The 19994-nt window shown below is 48.8% G+C and overlaps 1 protein-coding gene across 2 annotated transcripts in view; it reads left to right on the top strand.

Moving 5' to 3' along the window:
- The window catches only part of LOC140420923 (sodium- and chloride-dependent neutral and basic amino acid transporter B(0+)-like), a 117439-nt gene that overhangs the window by 6381 nt on the left and 91064 nt on the right, over positions 1–19994 (top strand). The window contains exons 1-3 of one of the 2 annotated variants that reach the window (XM_072505074.1): positions 5787–5916; positions 6042–6209; positions 9126–9264. In XM_072505074.1, coding sequence (XP_072361175.1) covers positions 6056–6209; positions 9126–9264 — 293 coding nt within the window. In that variant the 5' untranslated portion in view covers positions 5787–5916; positions 6042–6055. Of the gene's footprint in view, positions 1–5786; positions 5917–6041; positions 6210–9125; positions 9265–19994 lie in introns of those variants that run through there. The other variant, XM_072505073.1, reaches the window with a different exon arrangement.

Raw genomic sequence — 19994 nt, 5'->3', positions numbered from 1 at the left:
AATAAAGTAAGAAGTCTTACAACACCAGCTGTGCTCCGAAAGCTCGTGATTCGAAACAAACCTGTTGGTTTAAATGGGACAGTAACCCAAAGTCTCATCTGCCTTGTCAGCTGGAACTAAAAGTCCCCATTGCATTATTTCGAAAGATGTTTGGGAGAGCTCTCCTCAGTGTCCTGCAGAAGATTTATCCATAGCCCCACAGCGAGAAAACAGATGATCTGTTTTCATTTCCTCATTGTTTGCCAGATCTTCTTGTGCACAAGGTTTCTGCCACATTTCCCCACACCACAGCAGCAGAAGCTAGTGATTCGAAACAAACCTGTTGGACTTTGACCTGGTGTTGTAAGACGCCTTACTGTGCCCACCCCAGTCCAAAGCCGGCAGCTCCACATCGAAGTGAATGAAGGCATGGGTGAGGATATCAATAGCAGTAGAGCTGACAAAGCTGCGAAGTCGAACTAAGTTATGGAGTTGGAAATAGTTGGTTTTAGAGCTGGCGTGATTATGAGATTAGGAACCCATCCTTGGATCAAATGTGACAGTTGGGTGTCGTTAAGCGTAGATGAGGAAACTAATGCTGTGCTTTTGCTGAGGGGTAGCCTACAGATGAGAAATAGGAGGGGACCAAAGATGGTTCCTCGCAGGATACCAGAGGTAAGGGAGAGGAGCAGGGAGATAAGCCATTGTGAGCGAATACTCTGGCTATGATCAAGTCGGTAAGAATAGAACTTGGGGAGAGCCCGCCCCACCCAGCTGGGGAACAGTGGAGAGATGTTGTAGGAGGATGACGAAGAAACATGACCTGCATTTCAATTGCATCATTCATGATCATACAATGCTCGAAAATCGACGCGGCCTTCAAAATGGCCAGGAACAGATAACGAAATTCGGCTGCACTGCGCATGCGCGCCTGATGATCGGGCACGCATGCGCAGGGCGGCCGCATTTTTTTTTATATGGTCGCAGCCTTTTTTTTTTCAAGTTCGGGGGGGGGGGCAAAGGGACAAAGGGACCATTGGGGCCCAAAACCATTTTCTCCATTTTTGTCAGCAACAAACAAGGTGAGAGAAAATGGTGGGTCGCGCAAGTCGGCTGGCGTGGGTTGCGAAGGTCAGCCGGCGTGGATCGCGAAGGTCGGCCGGCGTGGGTTGTGAAGGTCGGCTGGGTTGGGTCCTCTGATGCCTCCATGACCACCCCAACGTCTTTCATCGAGCTGCAGTCAAAGGCAGCACGGTAGCACAGCGCTAAGGGCAGCACGGTAGCACAGTGGTTAGCACAGTTGCTTCACAGCTCCAGGGTCCCAGGTTCGATTCCCGGCTTGGGCCACTGTCTGTGCGGAGGCTGCACATTCTCCCCATTATTGCGTGGGTTTCCTCTGGATGCCCCGGTTTCCTCCCACAGGCCAAAGGTATTCAGGTTAGGTGGATTGGCCATGACAAATTGCCCTTCGTGTCCAAAAAGGTTAGGTGGGGTTGCTGGGTTACGGGGATAGGGTGGAGGTGTGGGCTTAAATGGGGTGCTTTTTCCAAGGGCCGGTGCAGACTCGTTGGGCTGAATGGCCTCCTTGTGCACTGTAAATTCTATGATAGTACACAGACGACACCTGTGTCAGCGCACATTCAGAGGCCGAACTATAAACCATTGTTGACTCATTCACCGAGGTAGATGAAAGAATGGGCCTCAGGCTAAATATCTGGAGAACAAATATTCTCCACCAGCCACTCCACCCACACAAAACTTCACCCTACCATCAAGATCCACGGTGAGCCCTTGAACAATGTGGATCATTTCCCATATCTCAGTTGCCTCCTCTCGGTGCGAGCAGACATCGAGGATGAAATCCAGCATCGACTCCAATGCGCCAGTGCAGTCTTCAGATACCTGAGGAACAGAGGGGGGGATTCTCCGACCCCCCGCCAGGTCGGAGAATCGCCGGGGGGCGGCGAGAAACCCGCCCCGCTCTCCGATGCCCGCTGACGAATTCTCTGGCGCCGGTTTTCGGGCCGGGCAGTGATCACGCCGCGCCGGTCGGGGGCCATTGACAGCAGCCCCCCCCCGGCAATTCTCCGAGCGGCCACCTGATTTCGGCCAGTCCCGCCGGCGCGAAATGGACATGGTCCAATATGGCGGGACCTGGCTTGTCGGCCGTCTAGCGGTGTCCTTGGGGGGGGGCACGGGGGGGGGGGGCGGGGGCGGCCCCAGGGGGGCCCCACAGTGGCCTGGCCTGCGATCGGGGCCCACCGATCTGCGGGCGGGCCTGTGCCTTGGGGGCACTCTTTCCCTCCGCGCCGGCCTCTGGAACTCACGGTGGCCCTTCGGCACCAGTTGGCCTAGCCCCCAGAAGTGCGGAGGATTCCACAACTTCCGGGTGGCCCGACGCCGGAGTGGTTCGCGCCGCTCTTGGAGCCGGCGTCAGGCCCTCGCGCCAAATGCGGGAGAATCCTGCCCAGAGTGTTTGAAGACCGTGACCTCAAATTCAGCACCGGTTTACAGAGCAGACGTGGTCCCCACCCTCCTGTATGCATCAGAAACATGGACAATGTACAGCAGACAGCTCAAACCCCTGGAGAGATATCACCAACGTTGCCTCCGCAAAATCCTGCAAAATGTCAGCAGATATATGGGAACACCACCACCTGGAGGTCCTCCCCAAACCATCAACCATCTTGACTTGGAAATATATCGCTATTCCTTCACTGTCGCGAGGTCAAAATCCTGTAACTGTCTCCCTAACAGCACTGTGGGTGTACCTACATCTCAGGAACTGCAGTGGTTCATGGAGGCAGCTCGTCACCACCTTCTCAAGGGCAATTAGGGATGGGAAATAAATGCTGGGCTAGCCAGCAACATTCACATCTGGTAAATGAATATAAAAAGAAAAATAGCCACTTAATAGGAGCAGGTTTGGGGCTCTTCCCACCCCAGCGTAAAATCGTGTTCAGGTTCGGGTGGGCTGGATCCTGGAGGGAATCTGACCCATGCATTTCATGCTCCACACCATCCCAGCAGCTCCCCTCGTCAATGCCCATGGGAGGGGGTCAGCGTACAGTTCAGGCCTAAGCGTCTCTGTCACCACTCTGATGCAGCAGCGGATGGTGAACTGTGAGATGTTACATATATCACCTGCCCCAGCATGGAAGGATACTGATGGGATGAAATTAATGGACACGGTCACCTTCTCAACTAGTGGCAGTGCCCTCCTGTTCCTGCTCTAAGACAGCCGGTCTGGGTGTGAAAGGTGGCAGGTGCACACACTGCTTCTGGCCTTGGTGCAGGTCAGAGGAAGTGCTGCTCCAGCTGGATAAGTCTTCCTGCTGAGAGATCTCCTTCCACTCCTCCCTCTGTGAGCAGCTGGTCCTTTTCCTTGACGTTTCTGTTTCACCATCCCTCTTTTTAACTGCAGCCCAGTGGTGATTGCACCTTGAGGCATTACCCATACCTGGGAGCGAGTGCCCTATCCAGAAACCATGGACTGGATTCTCCATCGGTGGGATCCCCGTTTCGCCGGCAGCACACTGACGCCCCCGGATTTCCCGATCGGCTGGCTGCCAGGACAGAGAATTCCGCTGCCAGTGAGTGTGCGTTGCACCAGAAAATGGGTGTGGCAGGCCGAAGAACCCCGCCCCCTATATTCATAATCAAGGCCTTCCTCATGTGAAGCATCACTCCCTGTCGACTTCACCAAATTTGATGAGTCAATTGAGATTAACAACTAACCTGCAAGTGGTTGATAATCCCTTTAAATAGGTGTCAGCTGGGGCATTTTGAAGGTTTTTGGTACAATACAACATCAGAAATTACCCCAAAAGACAAGGGGCGGGATTCCCCGTTCCCCGACGCCGATTTCGTAATCAGCGATCGGGTGGAGAATTCCCTTTGATGATGAAATCGGTGGGCGGTGCCTGTTTGACGCATGTTTCGTATGCTCCGCCCCCTCCGAAACGACATCTTCGTGGCGCGCACTGCACGCTGTTGAGATGGCCTCAGCACGTCACCTGAAGGCCCTCCTCCGCCCCTGTTGGGCCGAGTTCACGATGGCGCGGTTCACTCATGGTCTCAACCATGCGGAAACCCAGCGTGGCGGCTGCGGACTGTGTCTAGCGCCGCCACAGCCGGGCAGGAGCCATGCTGCTGGCCAGGGGGCGTCCGCGAGGGCTGGGGGGACTGGTCGGGGGTGGCCAGAGGGTGGCCAGTGGGTGGTTAGGGGGGCACCATCTGGCAGGTCGGGTACGCGCACGGCCGGCGCCAGGTTTGACTGCGCGGCTGCTGCAGGTCGCCGCCATGCGCATACATGGCCACGGACCCACCCATTTTCCAGCCGTTTATTTAGTGGAGGCCGGGAGTTTTATGTGGTCACAGAATTGGTGAGGTGCCGATTTTGCTGCTAAAAGGTGTGGAAACGTTGACTGGACAGAGCCCAACTCGTTTCCAGGTTGCTCCCATCTTCTTTTCCTAAATAATGGAAAGATATTTGCAATGCAAAGACACAATTCCGGGATGTAATGAAAATGCAAAAGTATGACTAACACTTCTCCAATTACCTTGCCTATTTCTTTAAAGCCGCCTGGGATGAAAACCACTCAGTCCAGCAGGTTTAGTCTCTTATCTCACATTTGTTCCTTTCTTTTTGAAAATCCTTACATTAAATCCAATAAATTGAATTATTTTCAGTTCCCTCACAGCAATGGTATTTTTTCCCCTATTTCTTTGCTGTGAAATGGATGCAAGATTTAACTCTCTCCCGTTGACAATCTCATCTGAATCCATCTCGCGCGGGACTACATTCCCCCTAAGTACCCCCTTTCTCTGATATATTGATGCAAATGTTAACTGTTAGCTCATGGGTGGGATTCTCCGTCGACGGGATGCTTCGTTTTGCCGGCGCCCGGGGGTTTCCCGACGGCGTGGGGCTGCCCCACAATGGGAAACCCCATTGACCGGCCGGCGTAACGGAGAATCCCGCCGGCGGGTCGGGGCAGAAATGTGGCGGGGCGGGTAGGAGAATCCAGCTCGGTTTCCCCTGCAAATTTTATTTAATTTCTTCTTTGTCCTTTTAATATTTCCTTTGATTCCCATTATTGTTTATTTGAAGCTTTCCCAGTCAGTTAGATTCCGACTGATCTTTATTAAAATTATTTCACAGAAGGAGGGAACCAATGGCTGGGCAGGCATTTCTTGTCCATCCCTAATGGCCCTTGGGAAGGTGGTGATGAGCCAGCTTCCTGTATCGCTGCGGCCCACATTTTCTAGGTCCACCCGCAGTGCTGTTAGGGAAGGTGTTGTAGGATTTTGATCCAGTGACATTCGTAGAAGCCATTTTTAGCTGGATACTGGCTTGGATATATCAACCAACCCTTCCAGCAGTGGAAGAGCTTACCATTGGCTGCCGGGGGTTCCTTTGGCCCCATTGACGTCAATGGCCATCGGCATTGCTCGCTGGCCGCATTGCGTGGGAATCTGCCACGGCAGGGCCCACTTCGATGGGAGCGGACCCCCCCCCCCCCCCCCCCCCCCGGCGACTAGGGCCAGAACATTCCGACCACTGTCTTTCCCCTCATTTGTTGACCATGATTGTTTTACTGCACAAATGGAACTCTTGTCTTTTGGGGCAAGTTCTGACTTTGTATTGTATCAAAAACTTCCTTCAAAATGTCCCACTGTTTACCTGTTAACGACTAACTTATTAACGGTTCATTTCAGTTTATTGTGCTCCGTTTAATTTGTGTCCTTTCAAAGTTATTGCCCAACTTCAAAACTTTGGTTGTGACTCTTGCTTCCCCTCCACTCAATCCTAACATCAAAAGTAACCATACCATAAATTTCACCCCCTCCCTTATGTGTCAGAGTGTGTGTAACTCACGTTCCAACTCAACGACTCTGTTCGGGAGTGTGTTAAGGCAGTGACATTTCCGAAAGGTGTGGTCAGCCGGGACAGTCTCCCTGGCCTCCATGGCGCTCGATTGCAGAAAAACACAGGTCAAAGAATTGATTTCAAATCAACAGTTTCCAATCTAATCTCCTGTTCCTTGTTTTATTTGAAGGTGTCGGGATCACTATGACCCTTTTGACGACAATTACATGTATTTCCTACAACGTCGTCATGGGCTACTGCCTTTACTACTTGTTCGCCTCTTTCCAATCCCCCCTGCCGTGGGCAGACTGCTTCAGCTGGTGGGGCGCAGATGAAACATGCAGCAGGACTCCCAAAGGTACCGTTTGAACTTCTAATGGGTAAAGTAAAGAGACTGGCTGTTCATTCTTCCTGTGTCACTCTGAATGTGAGAGAAAAATGGACAATAGTTTCAGTGACCATCTTCACTGTCTTCACACAGCAGAGATACAATAAACATGTTATCTGGCACTTGAACAAATGGAACCCTCCACGAACCAGAATATCTAATTTTCCCCAATACGAATTTTCACTTTCCCAAGCGAAGGCAATTATGAAGTTATCCAGAACTCAAGGCTTTCCTCGGTACTACGAGGCCAGCTCCCTGAAGAGGCATTGGTAGAAGTTTTAGTTCATAGTCGCCTGCGTAATTTTAACTTTTGCTGTTGTGTGAATTATAAACCCCATCCTGTAATTATGACATCTGATAAACCAGGGAAAAGCCGAGAGAAGAAGTTCAAAAGAGTTTTGTTGACTAAAACAGAAAATTGGTATCTGTAGACGTATTAAGGAGGGCTTAATTGGACTTTGTGATGAAACAAAAGTGCAGAAGGCAGATCTGCAAGCTGGAATTTATAAATCCAGAAAGCACCCTAGTCGTATCCTCGGGTCCAGTCTCCTCCAACTTCTGCATCTTCTGGGACAGGTGTAAGAGTTGTGAAGAATGTAGCAATTTCAGATATATGTATTGTATTACATGTGGCTGGTGCAGTAATGGCTAAACGCCTGGGTTAGTGTATATCTGACTGCAGGAATGATCAAAAGTCCTGGTTTAAAAGACAAACACATTGGTTAGTTACAGAGATGCAATTAAAATATTGTAAAAGTAATGCCATAATTCATTCCAACCATGTATATTGTTTACCTGAATAGGGCAAATGGAATTTTATTTAGAGAAAGAAGGTTCGCTCTGGAGTGAAACATTAGTGCCCTTGTGTTTAACCTTAGTCAGGTGGTCATAGCCCAGTTAGTGGAATAGAGCTGATGTGGTTCATGGGAGGAGCAAGCGGCTGAAGCAATCAGGTGTTTTTTAGTTTTGATTTGTGTGTGAACAGACCAGCAATTTTTTACTAAATGTTGGGACGTAAAACAGGAGTTTGACACAGGCAAGAATCTGCAAGCTGGTTCCTGAAGTATTTTTCTCTCTCACTCAAAGCAGTTTATCCACGCCATCGATCTTGATACAGCAAGTATTCCTGGGTCTGCTAATTGCATTTAAAAGTGGGTTTTGACCTGAGATGTGTTTGTTTGATTGGAGATAAAAAGATAGTAGTTAGGAGGTAAGGACGGGATTCTCTGTCGGCGGGATCCTTTGCTTCACCGGCAATGCACTCACGCCCATGGATGTATTTCCCAACGGCATGGGGGTGGCCACAATGGGAAACCCCATTGGCCAGCTGCCGGGACGTTGGACCAGAAAACGGGTGCGGCGGGACAGAGAATCCCACCCAAAATGTTTCATTTTATTGTTCAGCATTGTTTAACTGGTAATTGCAAGCTATTTTCTTGTATGATGTTAAAGTGAGTTTAATACTCTGTTAATAATAAAGTTTATTTAAATATGCCATATCCCTATTTCTGTGTGGAATCTCTCCTGAAACAAAGTATCCTTTCCTCACAGTCTTACAAATTAAATAAAATATTGGGGTTTTTGTCCGGTACCCAAGGAACTGTAGAGGTCTAGTCTGGATCATAATAGAGTTATCTTGGGTACCTATATATTGCATTATTTTATACTTTGATTTATATTTATGAGCTAGAGTCGGTGACTTTGGGTGTTTTGCAGGATTTACCTGTGTAGTAATCAAAGAAATGTTAGAGAGATTAAAACCTAGTCTAATACCTGATTAATGCTAGAACTAACCCCCAAATTATCCCCCTCGCTCCCCAACTACCTGCAATGACCTAACCCGATGCCCACCGACCACCCAACTATGCCCTTGACCTGACCAGTCTGCTCTCTTATCTGACTACCCCCCTTGGCCTGACCCAACTACTCCTCCCCAACCTGACCTGACCATCCCAGAACACCCGACCAAACCCCTGATTACCCCCAGACCCAGAATGACTACCCTCCACGAACCGACTATCACTTCATCCACCTACCCATATTGGCTATTCACCTGCCGACCACCTCACCCGCCGACCAACCTCACTCACATCCACTCCAACAGAGGGGCATTTCTGTGCCTTTCAGTGACAGCCGGGAAGATCCCGCAAGAACTGCATTGAGTCGGGGGACTTTTTGAGCGCAGTGGCAATCCATTCCTCATTGCTGCAGCTTGAGTATGGGCCAACGACTTCAGTTTTGGGAGGGTTCCTTGATGCTACAATTTAGTTGAAAGTGACCGTGATTCTCAATTCACCGCTGGAAATCACCTCATTTATCTGTGCTTGGACAAGGTTATACTGAGGCCTGGAGCCGAGTGGTCCTGGCAGAACACTAACTGAGTGTTGGTGCACAGGTCAATGCATGTAAGTGCCACGTGACAGCACTGCTGATGGCACTTTCCATGACTTTGCTTAAGATGTAGAGGCGACTGATGGGCCGATAGTTCGATTGGAGTTTTCCTGCTATTCATGGGCAGGACATACCTGGGCACTGTTCCACATTTTTGGGTAGATACCAACAGCTTGGCTGGTGGTTTGGCTTACTCTAGTGTACAGGCCATCAGAATTACATCCTGGATGTTGTCAGAGCTCACACTTTTTGCTTCATTTGGTGCTCTCTGCCATTTCTCGACACCCTTGGTGTGAATCAAATTGGCTGAAGCCCGGCATCTGTGATGGTGGGAATCTCCTGGAGAGATCAATTTGAGTCAACCACTCGGCACTTCTGTTATATGTAATAAAAGCGAATGGGCTGATTCAGTCAGAGTGAAACGGTAACCCTGATTATATCACTGGAAGTGGCACCATTGTTCCCAATGAAATGAAATTCTGCAATATTTTCTAGATCCACTCTGCAATCTCACTCTGGATGATGGATATTTTGGAATTGTGAATACAACATGGCTGTATGTAAACAATGAAACTTGTCCAAATGGATCAGAAATCTACGTTCCTCACCAGGGTCCAAGTGAGCAATACTGGGAGTAAGTAAATGACCACAGATAGCTGCACCCATAACCTGCACAGCTGGACCAGTAGCTTCCTCTTGGGAAGGTTTGTTCGGGGAATATCCTGTTCAATGAATTAAAAGCAGTTTGATTTAGATAGAGGTATTATTCACATCGTACACCTGTTACAAAATAACATCACACCAGGAATCTTTTCATTAGTTAACAGCTCCCTGGTTTCTAACACTGCAGGTTCACTTTGACAATATTTCTACAGTGAAACATTTACGAAACTTTTTCTATTTTCATGCTTTTCAAAGACATGGGGCGGTATTCTTCCCTACCCGGCGGGGCGGGCTGTACTGGCGCCGAGGAGTGGCGCGAACCACTCCGGCGTCGGGCCGCCCTGAAGCTGCGGAATGCTCCGCACCTTCAGTCGCTAGGCCGGCGCTGGCAGGGTTCCAACCGGCGGCGAAGGACTTTGGTGCCGTGCCAACCAGCGCCAAAGGGCCTCCACCGGCCGGCGTGAGTTGGCACATGCGCGTGATCTCAGCGCATGTGCAGGGGCGTTCTTCTCCGCGCCGGCCATGGCGGACGTTTACAGCGGCCAGCACGGTGGGAAAGAATGCCCCCACGGCCCGCCCGCTGATCGGTGGGCCCCGATTGCGGGCCAGGCCACCGTGGGAACATCCCCCGGGGCCAGATCCCCCTGCGCCCCCCCGAGGACTCTGCAGGCCGCCCGCAGAGCCAGGTCCCGCTGGTAAGGACCTTGTTTGATTTATGCCGGCGGGACTGGCCGAAGACGGGCGGCCACTCGGCCCATCGCGGAGCGGAGGAACGCTGGGGGGGCCACTGCCAACGGCCCCCGACCGGCGCCATGTGATTCCCACCCCCGACAAAAAACCGGCGCCGGGGAATCCGGCAGCCGGCGGCGGGGGTGGGATTCACGCCGCCCCCCCGGCGATTCTCCGGCCCGACGCGGGGTCGGATAATCCCGCCTGTGATTCATCATTCCAAATATAAAACATTGAATGGTTCCAATTATCAGTGGCTGATGTCGCTTCCCCTGTGTGTTTAATTCGATCCAGTTTTGTGTTTAACCCATTGACCTGGGAACTGAATTGGGGGAAAGCGTCTGCGAACAGGTATTATGACCTACATGAAATAGGTTTAATAGTCAAGGGAGAGCCCAGAAAGGAGAGCCAAAAGTAAAGTATTGGCAAGTAACAGTCCCAATCCCAGTCGAGACGACTCTGCAGCCCAGCTGCTGCCTGAGCCGGCTTTTATGATACTGAATTAACTAGGCTGCTGATGGGCCTCCACCTCTCAGTGGGTGAACTGGTATTCCACGAGGCCCATGGGAAGATTAATTGCGTTGCCCCCATGGCTCTCATGGCGGTTATAACATACCTCCCCCTCCGAAGTCCCGAAGTCTGTCTGAAGGGGTCGTCAACTCCTCTTCGCCCGCAGCTGTACTTCCAGTGGCTGCGGGGCTGGGACATGGGGTCGGCGGGGTGGGGGGAGGGGGGGGGGGGGCGGAGAGTTGGGGGAGTGTGTACAGTGTGTCGGGGAACGCTAGCATCTTCATTTTCAACCCCCCGCCCCCACCGCCCCCCACCGCCGGCCAGAGAAAGATGCCATCTTCCACACTGAGCTCCTGCATTTTGGCTTTAAAGGCCCATTCGGGCAGCTTCCCCTGCTGGCCCCTGTGCAAGATGATATGGTGTACTTTTGCCAATCCGGAGTCTCTTTTCATTTTCATTTCATTTTTCATTTCTTTGCATCCAGTTGCGTAATTAGATGGCAGTGACCTGCATGGTGCTAAGCCGATAGCGGGGCTGGTTTTGCACAGGGCGAGGTAGCTGGCTTTTAAAGCAGACCAAGGCAGGCCAGCAGCACGGTTCAATTCCCGCACCAGCCGCCCCGAACAGGTGCCGGAATGTGGCAGCCAGGGGCTTTTCACAGTAACTTCATTTGAAGCCTACTTGTGACAATAAGCAATTTTCATGGTGTTCTTAAAGTTAAGCGTTGAAATGACTGGGAGCCTGCTCACTGCATCCACAATTTGCATGCCTGGCGACGCTCGAAGGTGTCGTCGTATGCTGCTAACACGGTTGCATAGTTGTTAGCACAATTGCTTCACAGCTCCAGGGTCCCAGCTTCGATTCCCAGCTGGGTCACTGTCTGTGCGAAGTCTGCACGTATTCCCCGTGTCTGCGTGGGTTTCCTCCAGGTGCTCCGGTTTCCTCCCACAGTCCAAAGATGTGCGGGTTTGGTGGATTGGCCATGCTAAATTGCTCTTAGTGTCCAAAAAGGTTAAGTTGGGGTTACTGGGTTACGGGGATAGGGTAGATACGTGGGCTTAAGAAGGGTGCTCTTTGTAAGGGCCGGTGCAGACTCGATGGGCCAAATGGCCTCCTTCTGCACTGTAAATTCTATGAACAACACCGCCGTCGCTGAATCCAGGTGGAAGCTATTGGCAGGATCATCTTGTCCTCTATAAACCTACAGGCATGCAGGTTTCAGTCCTGAAACTACTGGCATTGCACAATCAGCAAACTGTACCAAACGGATGATCCCGTAGCCTTCCAGTCAGTCGTGTCCATCTTCAATTTCTGCCAACAGTACATAGGGGTCTGGGCGGTCCTGGAAGTACTTAGGATGGGCCTCAGGGTCCACATATATTTTGGCCATGCTCCCCTTAATTTTGCCCAGACCTTCCTGGAAGACTTCTGGGTACTTCCCAAAACTTGGTAAAGTCCTCCACTGCCTATCCAGAAGATCAGTTGCCAGTCCAAACGGAGGCTTTGCAGCCAGTCACAGCCCAGCAGGCTTAGTCCGGAGCCCTTCACTATTATTAACGTCAGACTAATGGATTGTTGCCCATATGTAACCGGGGTCATCATTGTGCCCACTGTGGCTGTGGGTTCCCCCATACAGGTCGCTAGCCTTGCCGCGGTGTCCTGTAAATCCAGTTGTTGAACTACAATCCTGATTCTCTTGAAGGTCTGCCGCCCTATTTCTGAAATTGGGGCCCCCATGTCCAACTTCATCTCTAATGGGTGTCTGTTCACCTGGACGGTAATCCTGATGGGACAACTCATGGCAGGGCAATGCAATTCAGTTGCAGGTCAAAGTGGAGGGTCCAGGCCCTGGGCTGCTGTCTCCCTCGGGTTGGGCGGTGTGTTTTCTGGCTGACCTGTGGTTCCTATATCCGCGATTTTGTCGGGCACAAATGCTGTACCGACTTGGATCATCCTCCATTGATTCTGGAGAGGTGTCCCGACTGGCTGTAGCAACCCTTGGCCAATGGGCCTTCTCCTGGCCAGGACCGGGCTCCAGTCCTAGTGCCGGAATTGGGGGGGGGGGGGGGGGGCTTCCTACGCGTTTACCTCCATCCCATCCTCATTGCCAATTTAGTAATCAAGGAGGAGCCTGGAACAGAGAGTAAAAAGTTTATTACCAAAAGTAAAGTACTTACAAGTAACAGCCCCAGCCAGGACTACTTTGCAGCTCAGCTCCTACCTGGGCCGGCTTTGAGGACATTGAGTTAACTAGTCTGCTGATGGGCCTCTGCTGCTCAGCGCTCACGGGGAGATGAATCGGAGCGCCCGCATGAGTCTTGTGGGGGTTATAACAAAGGAGGTAGACAGCTCACTCACTCACCAAGAAGGAAAGTCGACTGTAAGTCATCTCGCTTCATGCCAGATCACCCTGCAGCCATAACTTGTTGTGAGTGAGCTACATTTGTTGAGAATGCATATGACTTAGGTATAAAACCCAACTAATCAATATCTCTAAGTTCTGAATTCGTAATTTTGAACACGAGAGTCCTCAGTTTGCCTCACTTAACAAGGTAAAATATCCAATAAAATTATCAAATAGAATTTCTTATGCACGATTTTACACATATTTAACAAAAAGGAATGGAGGCCATTTGGAAGTCTCCAAATCCTCAAGTTCCTCTGATTCTTTGACCGTTGCCAAGTGATGTATTTTTCTTTGTCTATCTCTGAAGTGGCAGTGAACAGTGACAGACATTTAAAGAGAAATGAAATTGCTCCCAACTAAAATATATTCCAGAGAAGAAGAAAGATTGTGAGAGGGAAAATTGCATCTGTGGCTAAGCAAGGAAGTTAAAGATAACATAAAGCAAATGTCTAAGCATACCATATTACAAAGGTCAGTGGTAGGCTGGAGGATTGGTAAACCTTTGAGCATCAGAGGGTTACTAAACAAACAATAACCAGAGCAAAGATAAATTATGAAAGAAAACTAATGCCAAATATGAAAACAGAGAGCAAATGATGTAAAAAGGAAGAGAGTAGCTGAAGTAAATATTGATCCCTTAGTAGACAGGAATCGGGACTTAATATTACAGAGCACTAAATCATTATTATGCCTCAGTTTTTACTTTGGAGGATATTATAACCATCTGAATAATAACAGGTAATGCAAAAGTTATTGAAAAGGAGGGACTTAAAACAATCGGCATCATTATGGAAAAGATACGGAATAAGTAACTGGGATTAAAATCAGACAAGCCCTTGAATGCCTCTTCCTTGGATCTAATATTATCTCTAATTTCCCTTGTAAGCCATGGTTCGGCCACCTTTCCCATTTTATTTTTGAGCAAGACAGAAATGAACAATTATTGCAGTTCAGCGATGCGCTCTTTGAATGTTTGCCATTGCCTATCCACCATCATCCACCACCATTTAAACTAATGTGGCAGGGGGATGGGAACCGATGCAGGAAGTTGGAAGGTAGTAAAACAGGGACAGAAATAAAAGGCAGTAAGGGGGAAAGTGTAAGGCAGAGAAGACATAGTCAAAAATCAAAAAGGACGACAGTACAAGGTACAGTGACTGAGGGGAGCTCAGTGAATAGGACCAGGAATACTAAAAGAAATAAAACGGGAAGTGAAAACATTAATGGTAAGCCACGTGGCAGGTTGTGACAGGAATATATGGGTTCGACGACAAGGAAAATTAGGAGAAAGGTGAAGAGGAAATATAACTTAGGAGAGGTTACTGATCGAGGTGTTAAGATTAAGAACGGAGGTAAAAAAGCCAACATAAGTGTACTTTACCTGAATGCTCGTAGTATTCGGAATAAGGTAAATGAGTTGATGGCGCAAATCATCGTGAATGACTGTGATTTAGTGGCCATTACTGAAACATGGTTAAAGGATGGTCACGACTGGGAGTTAAATATCCGAGGGTATCAAACTTTTCGGAAGGACCGAGTGGATGGTAAGGGAGGTGGTGTAGCTCTGTTATTTAAGGATGACATCCGGGCAACAGTAAGGGATGACATCGGTGCTATGGAGGATAAGGTTGAATCCATTTGGGTGGAAATCAGGAATAGTAAGGCGAAAAAGTCACTGATCGGAGTAATCTATAGGCCACCAAATAGTAACATTATGGTGGGGCAGGCAATAAACAAAGAAATAACAGATGCATGTAGAAATGGTACAGCAGTTATCATGGGGGATTTTAATCTAAATGTCGATTGGTTTAACCAGGTCGGTCAAGGCAGCCTTGAGGAGGAGTTTATAGAATGTATCCGCGATAGTTTCCAAGAACAGTATGTAATGGAACCTACGAGGGAACAAGCGGTCCTAGATCTGGTCCTGTGTAATGAGACAGGATTGATTCAGGATCTCATAGTTAGGGATCCTCTCGGAAGGAGCAATCACAATATGGTGGAATTTAAAATACAGATGGAGGGTGAGAAGGTAAAATCAAGCACTAGTGTTTTGTGCTTAAACAAAGGAGATTACAATGGGATGAGAGAAGAACTAGCTAAGGTAGACTGGGAGCAAAGACTTTATGGTGAAACAGTTGAGGAACAGTGGAGAACCTTCCAAGTGATTTTTCACAGTGCTCAGCAAAGGTTTATACCAACAAAAAGGAAGGACGGTAAAAAGAGGGAAAATCGACCGTGGATATCTAAGGAAATAAGGGAGAGTATCAAATTGAAGGAAAAAACATACAAAGTAGCAAAGATTAGTGGGAGGCTAGAGGACTGGGAAATCTATAGGGGACAACAGAAAGCTACTAAAAAAGCTATAAAGAAGAGTAAGATAGATTATGAGAGTAAACTTGCTCAGAATATAAAAACAGATAGTAAAAGTTTCTACAAATACATAAAACAAAAAAGATTGGCTAAGGTAAATATTGGTCCTTTAGAGGATGAGAAGGGAGATTTAATAATGGGAGATGAGGAAATGGCTGAGGAACTGAACAGGTTTTTTGAGTTGGTCTTCACAATGGAAGACACAAATAACGTGCCAGTGACTGATGGAAATGAGGCTATGACAGGTGAGGACCTTGAGAGGATTGTTATCACCAAGGAGGTAGTGATGGGCAAGCTAATGGGGCTAAAGGTAGACAAGTCTCCTGGACCTGATGGAATGCATCCCAGAGTGCTAAAAGAGATGGCTAGGGAAATTGCAAATGCACTAGTGATAATTTACCAAAATTCACGAGACTCTGGGGTGGTCCCGGCGGTTTGGAAATTAGCAAATGTGACACCACTGTTTAAAAAAGGAGGTAGGCAGAAAGCGGGTAATTATAGGCCAGTGAGCTTCACTTCGGTAGTAGGGAAGATACTGGAATCTATCATCAAGGAAGAAATAGCGAGGCATCTGGATGGAAATTGTCCCATTGGACAGGCACAGCATGGGTTCATAAAGGGCAGGTCATGCCTAACTAATTTAGTGGAATTTCTTGAGGACATTAACAGTGCGGTAGATAACGGGGAGCCAATGGATGTGGTATATCTGGATTTCCAGAAAGCCTTTGACAAGGTGCCACACAAAAGGTTGTTGCATAAGATAAAGATACATGGCATTAAGGGGAAAGTAGTAGCATGGATAGAGGATTGGTTAATTAATAGAAAGCAAAGAGTGGGGATTAATGGATGTTTCTCTGGTTGGCAATCAGTAGCTAGTGGTGTCCCTCAGGGATCAGTGTTGGGCCCACAACTATTCACAATTTACATAGATGATTTGGAGTTGGGGACCAAGGGCAATGTGTCCAAGTTTGCAGACGACACTAAGATAAGTGGTAAAGCAAAAAGTGCAGAGGATACTGGAAGTATGCAGAGGGATTTGGATAGGCTAAGTGAATGGGCTCGGGTCTGGCAGATGGAATACAATGTTGACAAATGTGAGGTTATCCATTTTGGTAGGAATAACAGCAAAAGGGATTATTATTTAAATGATAAAATATTAAAACATGCTGCTGTGCAGAGAGACCTGGGTGTGCTAGTGCATGAGTCACAAAAAGTTGGTTTTCAGGTGCAACAGGTGATTAAGAAGGCAAATGGAATTTTGTCCTTCATTGCTAGAGGGATGGAGTTTAAGACTAGGGAGGTTCTGCTGCAATTGTATAAGGTGTTAGTGAGGCCACACCTGGAGTATTGTGTTCAGTTTTGGTCTCCTTACTTGAGAAAGGACATACTGGCACTGGAGGATGTGCAGAGGATATTCACTAGGTTAATCCCAGAGCTGAAGGGGTTGGATTACGAGGAGAGGTTGAGTAGACTGGGACTGTACTCGTTGGAATTTAGAAGGATGAGGGGGGATCTTATAGAAACATATAAGATTATGAAGGGAATAGATAGGATAGATGCGGGCAGGTTGTTTCCACTGGCGGGTGAAAGCAGAACTAGGGGGCCTAGTCTCAAAATAAGGGGAAGTAGATTTAGGACTGAGTTTAGGAGGAACTTCTTCACCCAAAGGGTTGTGAATCTATGGAATTCCTTGCCCAGTGAAGCAGTAAAGGCTCCTTCATTAAATGTTTTTAAGATAAAGACAGATAGTTTTTTGAAGAATAAAGGGATTAAGGGTTATGGTGTTCAGGCCGGAAAGTGGAGCTGAGTCCACAAAAGATCAGCCATGATCTCATTGAATGGTGGAGCAGGCTCGAGGGGCCAGATGGCCTACTCCTGCTCCTAGTTCTTATGTTCTTATGTTCTTATCCCATTAAGTCACATTACCCAATCCATCAGCGGCAACTCGTGTCTCATACCATCATAGTTTCATTTATTTAGATTCAGGGCCCTTGTCTCAGAATCAACTACAACACTCTCCATCTTGATGAAGAATTCTATCATATTATGGTCGCTCATCCCCAAGGGGTCTTGCACAACTAGAATTCCATTGAATCTATTCTCATTGCACAATACCCAGTATAGAATGGCCTGTTCTCTAGTTGTTTCCTCAATGTATTGGTGCAGAAATCCATCCTGTACACACTCCCGGAATTCCACCTCTACCATGTTGTTACCAAATTGATTTTCCCAATGTATATACAGATTAAAATCACCCATATTAAAACTGTTCCTTTATCACATGCATCTCTAATTTCATATTTATTGCCAACCCCAACACCATCACAACAGTTTGGGTATCTATATACAACCCCCATTAATGCTTTTGTCCCTTGGTGCTTCTCAACTCTACCCATTCATATCCTTCCTCACTATTGTGTTAATTTCCTCTTTAACCAACAATGTAACCCCACCTCCTTTTCCTTTTTGTCTGTCCTTCCTAAATACTGAATACCCCAGGATGTTCAGTTGCCATCCGTAGTCACCCTGCAGCTATATCTCCGTAATCTCGACCATATCTTACCTGTTTACCTCTATTTACGCGACTAATTCATTCACTTTATTGCGAATACGTCATGCATCAAGGCACACAGACTAAAGACTGACTTTCTAATTATATTTACTGTGATCCTGTTTGATTCTGGCCTTTGGTTTCTCTGCCTATCACTTTTCTTATTCCTCATTCTGTCGTTTTTTTTCTTGTCCTTGTTTTCCCTTCTTCTGCCTAGAATCATTTCCCATCACCTTGCCAATTTATTTTAGACCCTCCCCAACCACTCTAGCAAATGCTCCCCCGGGACATTATTCCCGGTCCTGCCCAGGTGTAACCCATCCGGTCTGTACTGGTCCCACCTCCCTGCAAACCAGTTCCAATGCCCAAGGAATCTGAAACCATCCGCCTCACCATCTCTTCAGCCATGTATCCATCCAATATATCCTGCTATTCCTGCTCTGACTAGCATGTGGCACTGATAGTAAACTTGAGCTTTCTACCTTTGAAGTCGTATTTTTCAACTTACTCCCTAACTCCCTATATTCTGCTTTTAAGACCTAACCACTCTTCTTACTTAGGTTGTTCATACTCATGTGTACCACACCCACTGGCTGTTCAGCCTCCCTCTCCAGAATGTCCTGTAACCGCTCAGAGACATTCTTGACCCTAGCACCAGGGAGGCAACATACCATCCTGGAATCTCATTTGCAGCCACAGAAATGCCGATCTATTCCCCTTAAAATTCAATCCCTTATAACTATTGCATCACCATTTGCTCCTCTCGTGCAGCAGAGCCAATGGTGGTGCAACATATTTGGTTGTTTCCACTTTCCCCCTGATGCACGGATAATTGCACAAAGACTAAAGTTGGGTACAACTGTGGCTTTATTACAGTCAGATGCGTGGCCTCCTGCTGCAGCTGATGAAATGGCAGGGCACTGGAGGTCATGCATATTGATACAGTTCTCCGTGGGCGGAACCAGCCGGCAGGAGCTACCGGCGAACATGTAGTGCAGGTCCTACCTTACATCTCCTATTACAGTGGTTCACCACATTCACCCCCTGTTAAAAATGAGTCCGGCGGGGGTGATGTGAAACTATATACAATTCGTGCAATTATGTACAGTGGTAGGGAAAGAAAAGTCCATGTTGACGGTCCGGAGTCCGTCAAAGGTTCAGCCGGTCCGGTGCTTTGGTGCTTCGTTGGGAGCGGCGTAACGGTGGCGGCGAAGTCGGTGCTGGCGGTGGTGGAGGTGGCACCGATAGCAGTGGTGGCGGTGCTGGCCAGTCATCGGGGAACTCCGGGAGCGTGCCGAAGTCCTCTTCGTCCTCTTGTGCGGAAAAGGGGGGGGGGGTGGCCTGGTGGGGTTAATATTGGCGGCGCAGTGGGAGGTGCGGGGGGGGGGGGGGCGCATTGGTGGGGGGGTGTGTTGGGGTGGAACCTGACGGTGCCAGGTCCCTGAGTGAGACAGTACCTTGGCGGCCGTCGGGGAACTCAACGTAGGCATATTGAGGGTTGGCGTGGAGCAGGTGAACCCTGTCCACCAAGCGGTCCGCCTTGTGGAGTCGGACGTGCCTACGGAGAAGGACCGGTCCTGGAGTAGCGCGCCAAGTCGGGAGCGACACCCCGGATGTGGACTTCCTGGGGAAGGTGAAAACACATTTGTGGGGTGTGCTATTCGTGGCGGTGCACAATAGTGACCGGATGGAGTGCAGAGCGTAAGGGAGGACCTCCTGCCAGCGAGAGGCTGGGAGGTTCCTGGACCGTAGGGCCAGCTGGACAGCCCTCCAAACCATCCCATTCTCCCGTTCTACTTGCCCGTTTCCCCGGGGGTTGTAGCTGGTCGTCCTGCTGGAGGCTATACCCCTGCTGAGCAGGAACTGACGCAGCTCATCGCTCATGAATGAGGATCCCCTGTCACTGTGGATGTAGGCGGGGAAACCGAACAGAGCGAAGATGGTGCTGAGGGCCTTGATGACGGTGCAGATGTCATATCGGGGCATGGGATGGCGAAGGGGAATCTGGAGTACTCATTGGCCACACTGAGAATGTATGTTATGGTCGGTGGAGGGGAGGGGCCATTTGAAATCCACGCTGAGGCGTTCAAAGGGGCGGGAGGCCTTCACCAGGCGCACACGGTCCGGCCAGTAG

The sequence above is a fragment of the Scyliorhinus torazame genome, chromosome 5 (genome assembly GCF_047496885.1).
Source record: "Scyliorhinus torazame isolate Kashiwa2021f chromosome 5, sScyTor2.1, whole genome shotgun sequence".
NCBI classification, from domain to species: Eukaryota; Metazoa; Chordata; class Chondrichthyes; order Carcharhiniformes; family Scyliorhinidae; genus Scyliorhinus; species Scyliorhinus torazame.
The sequence above is the reverse complement of the archived record's forward strand: the minus strand, read 5'-3'. Positions and strand labels throughout refer to the sequence as shown.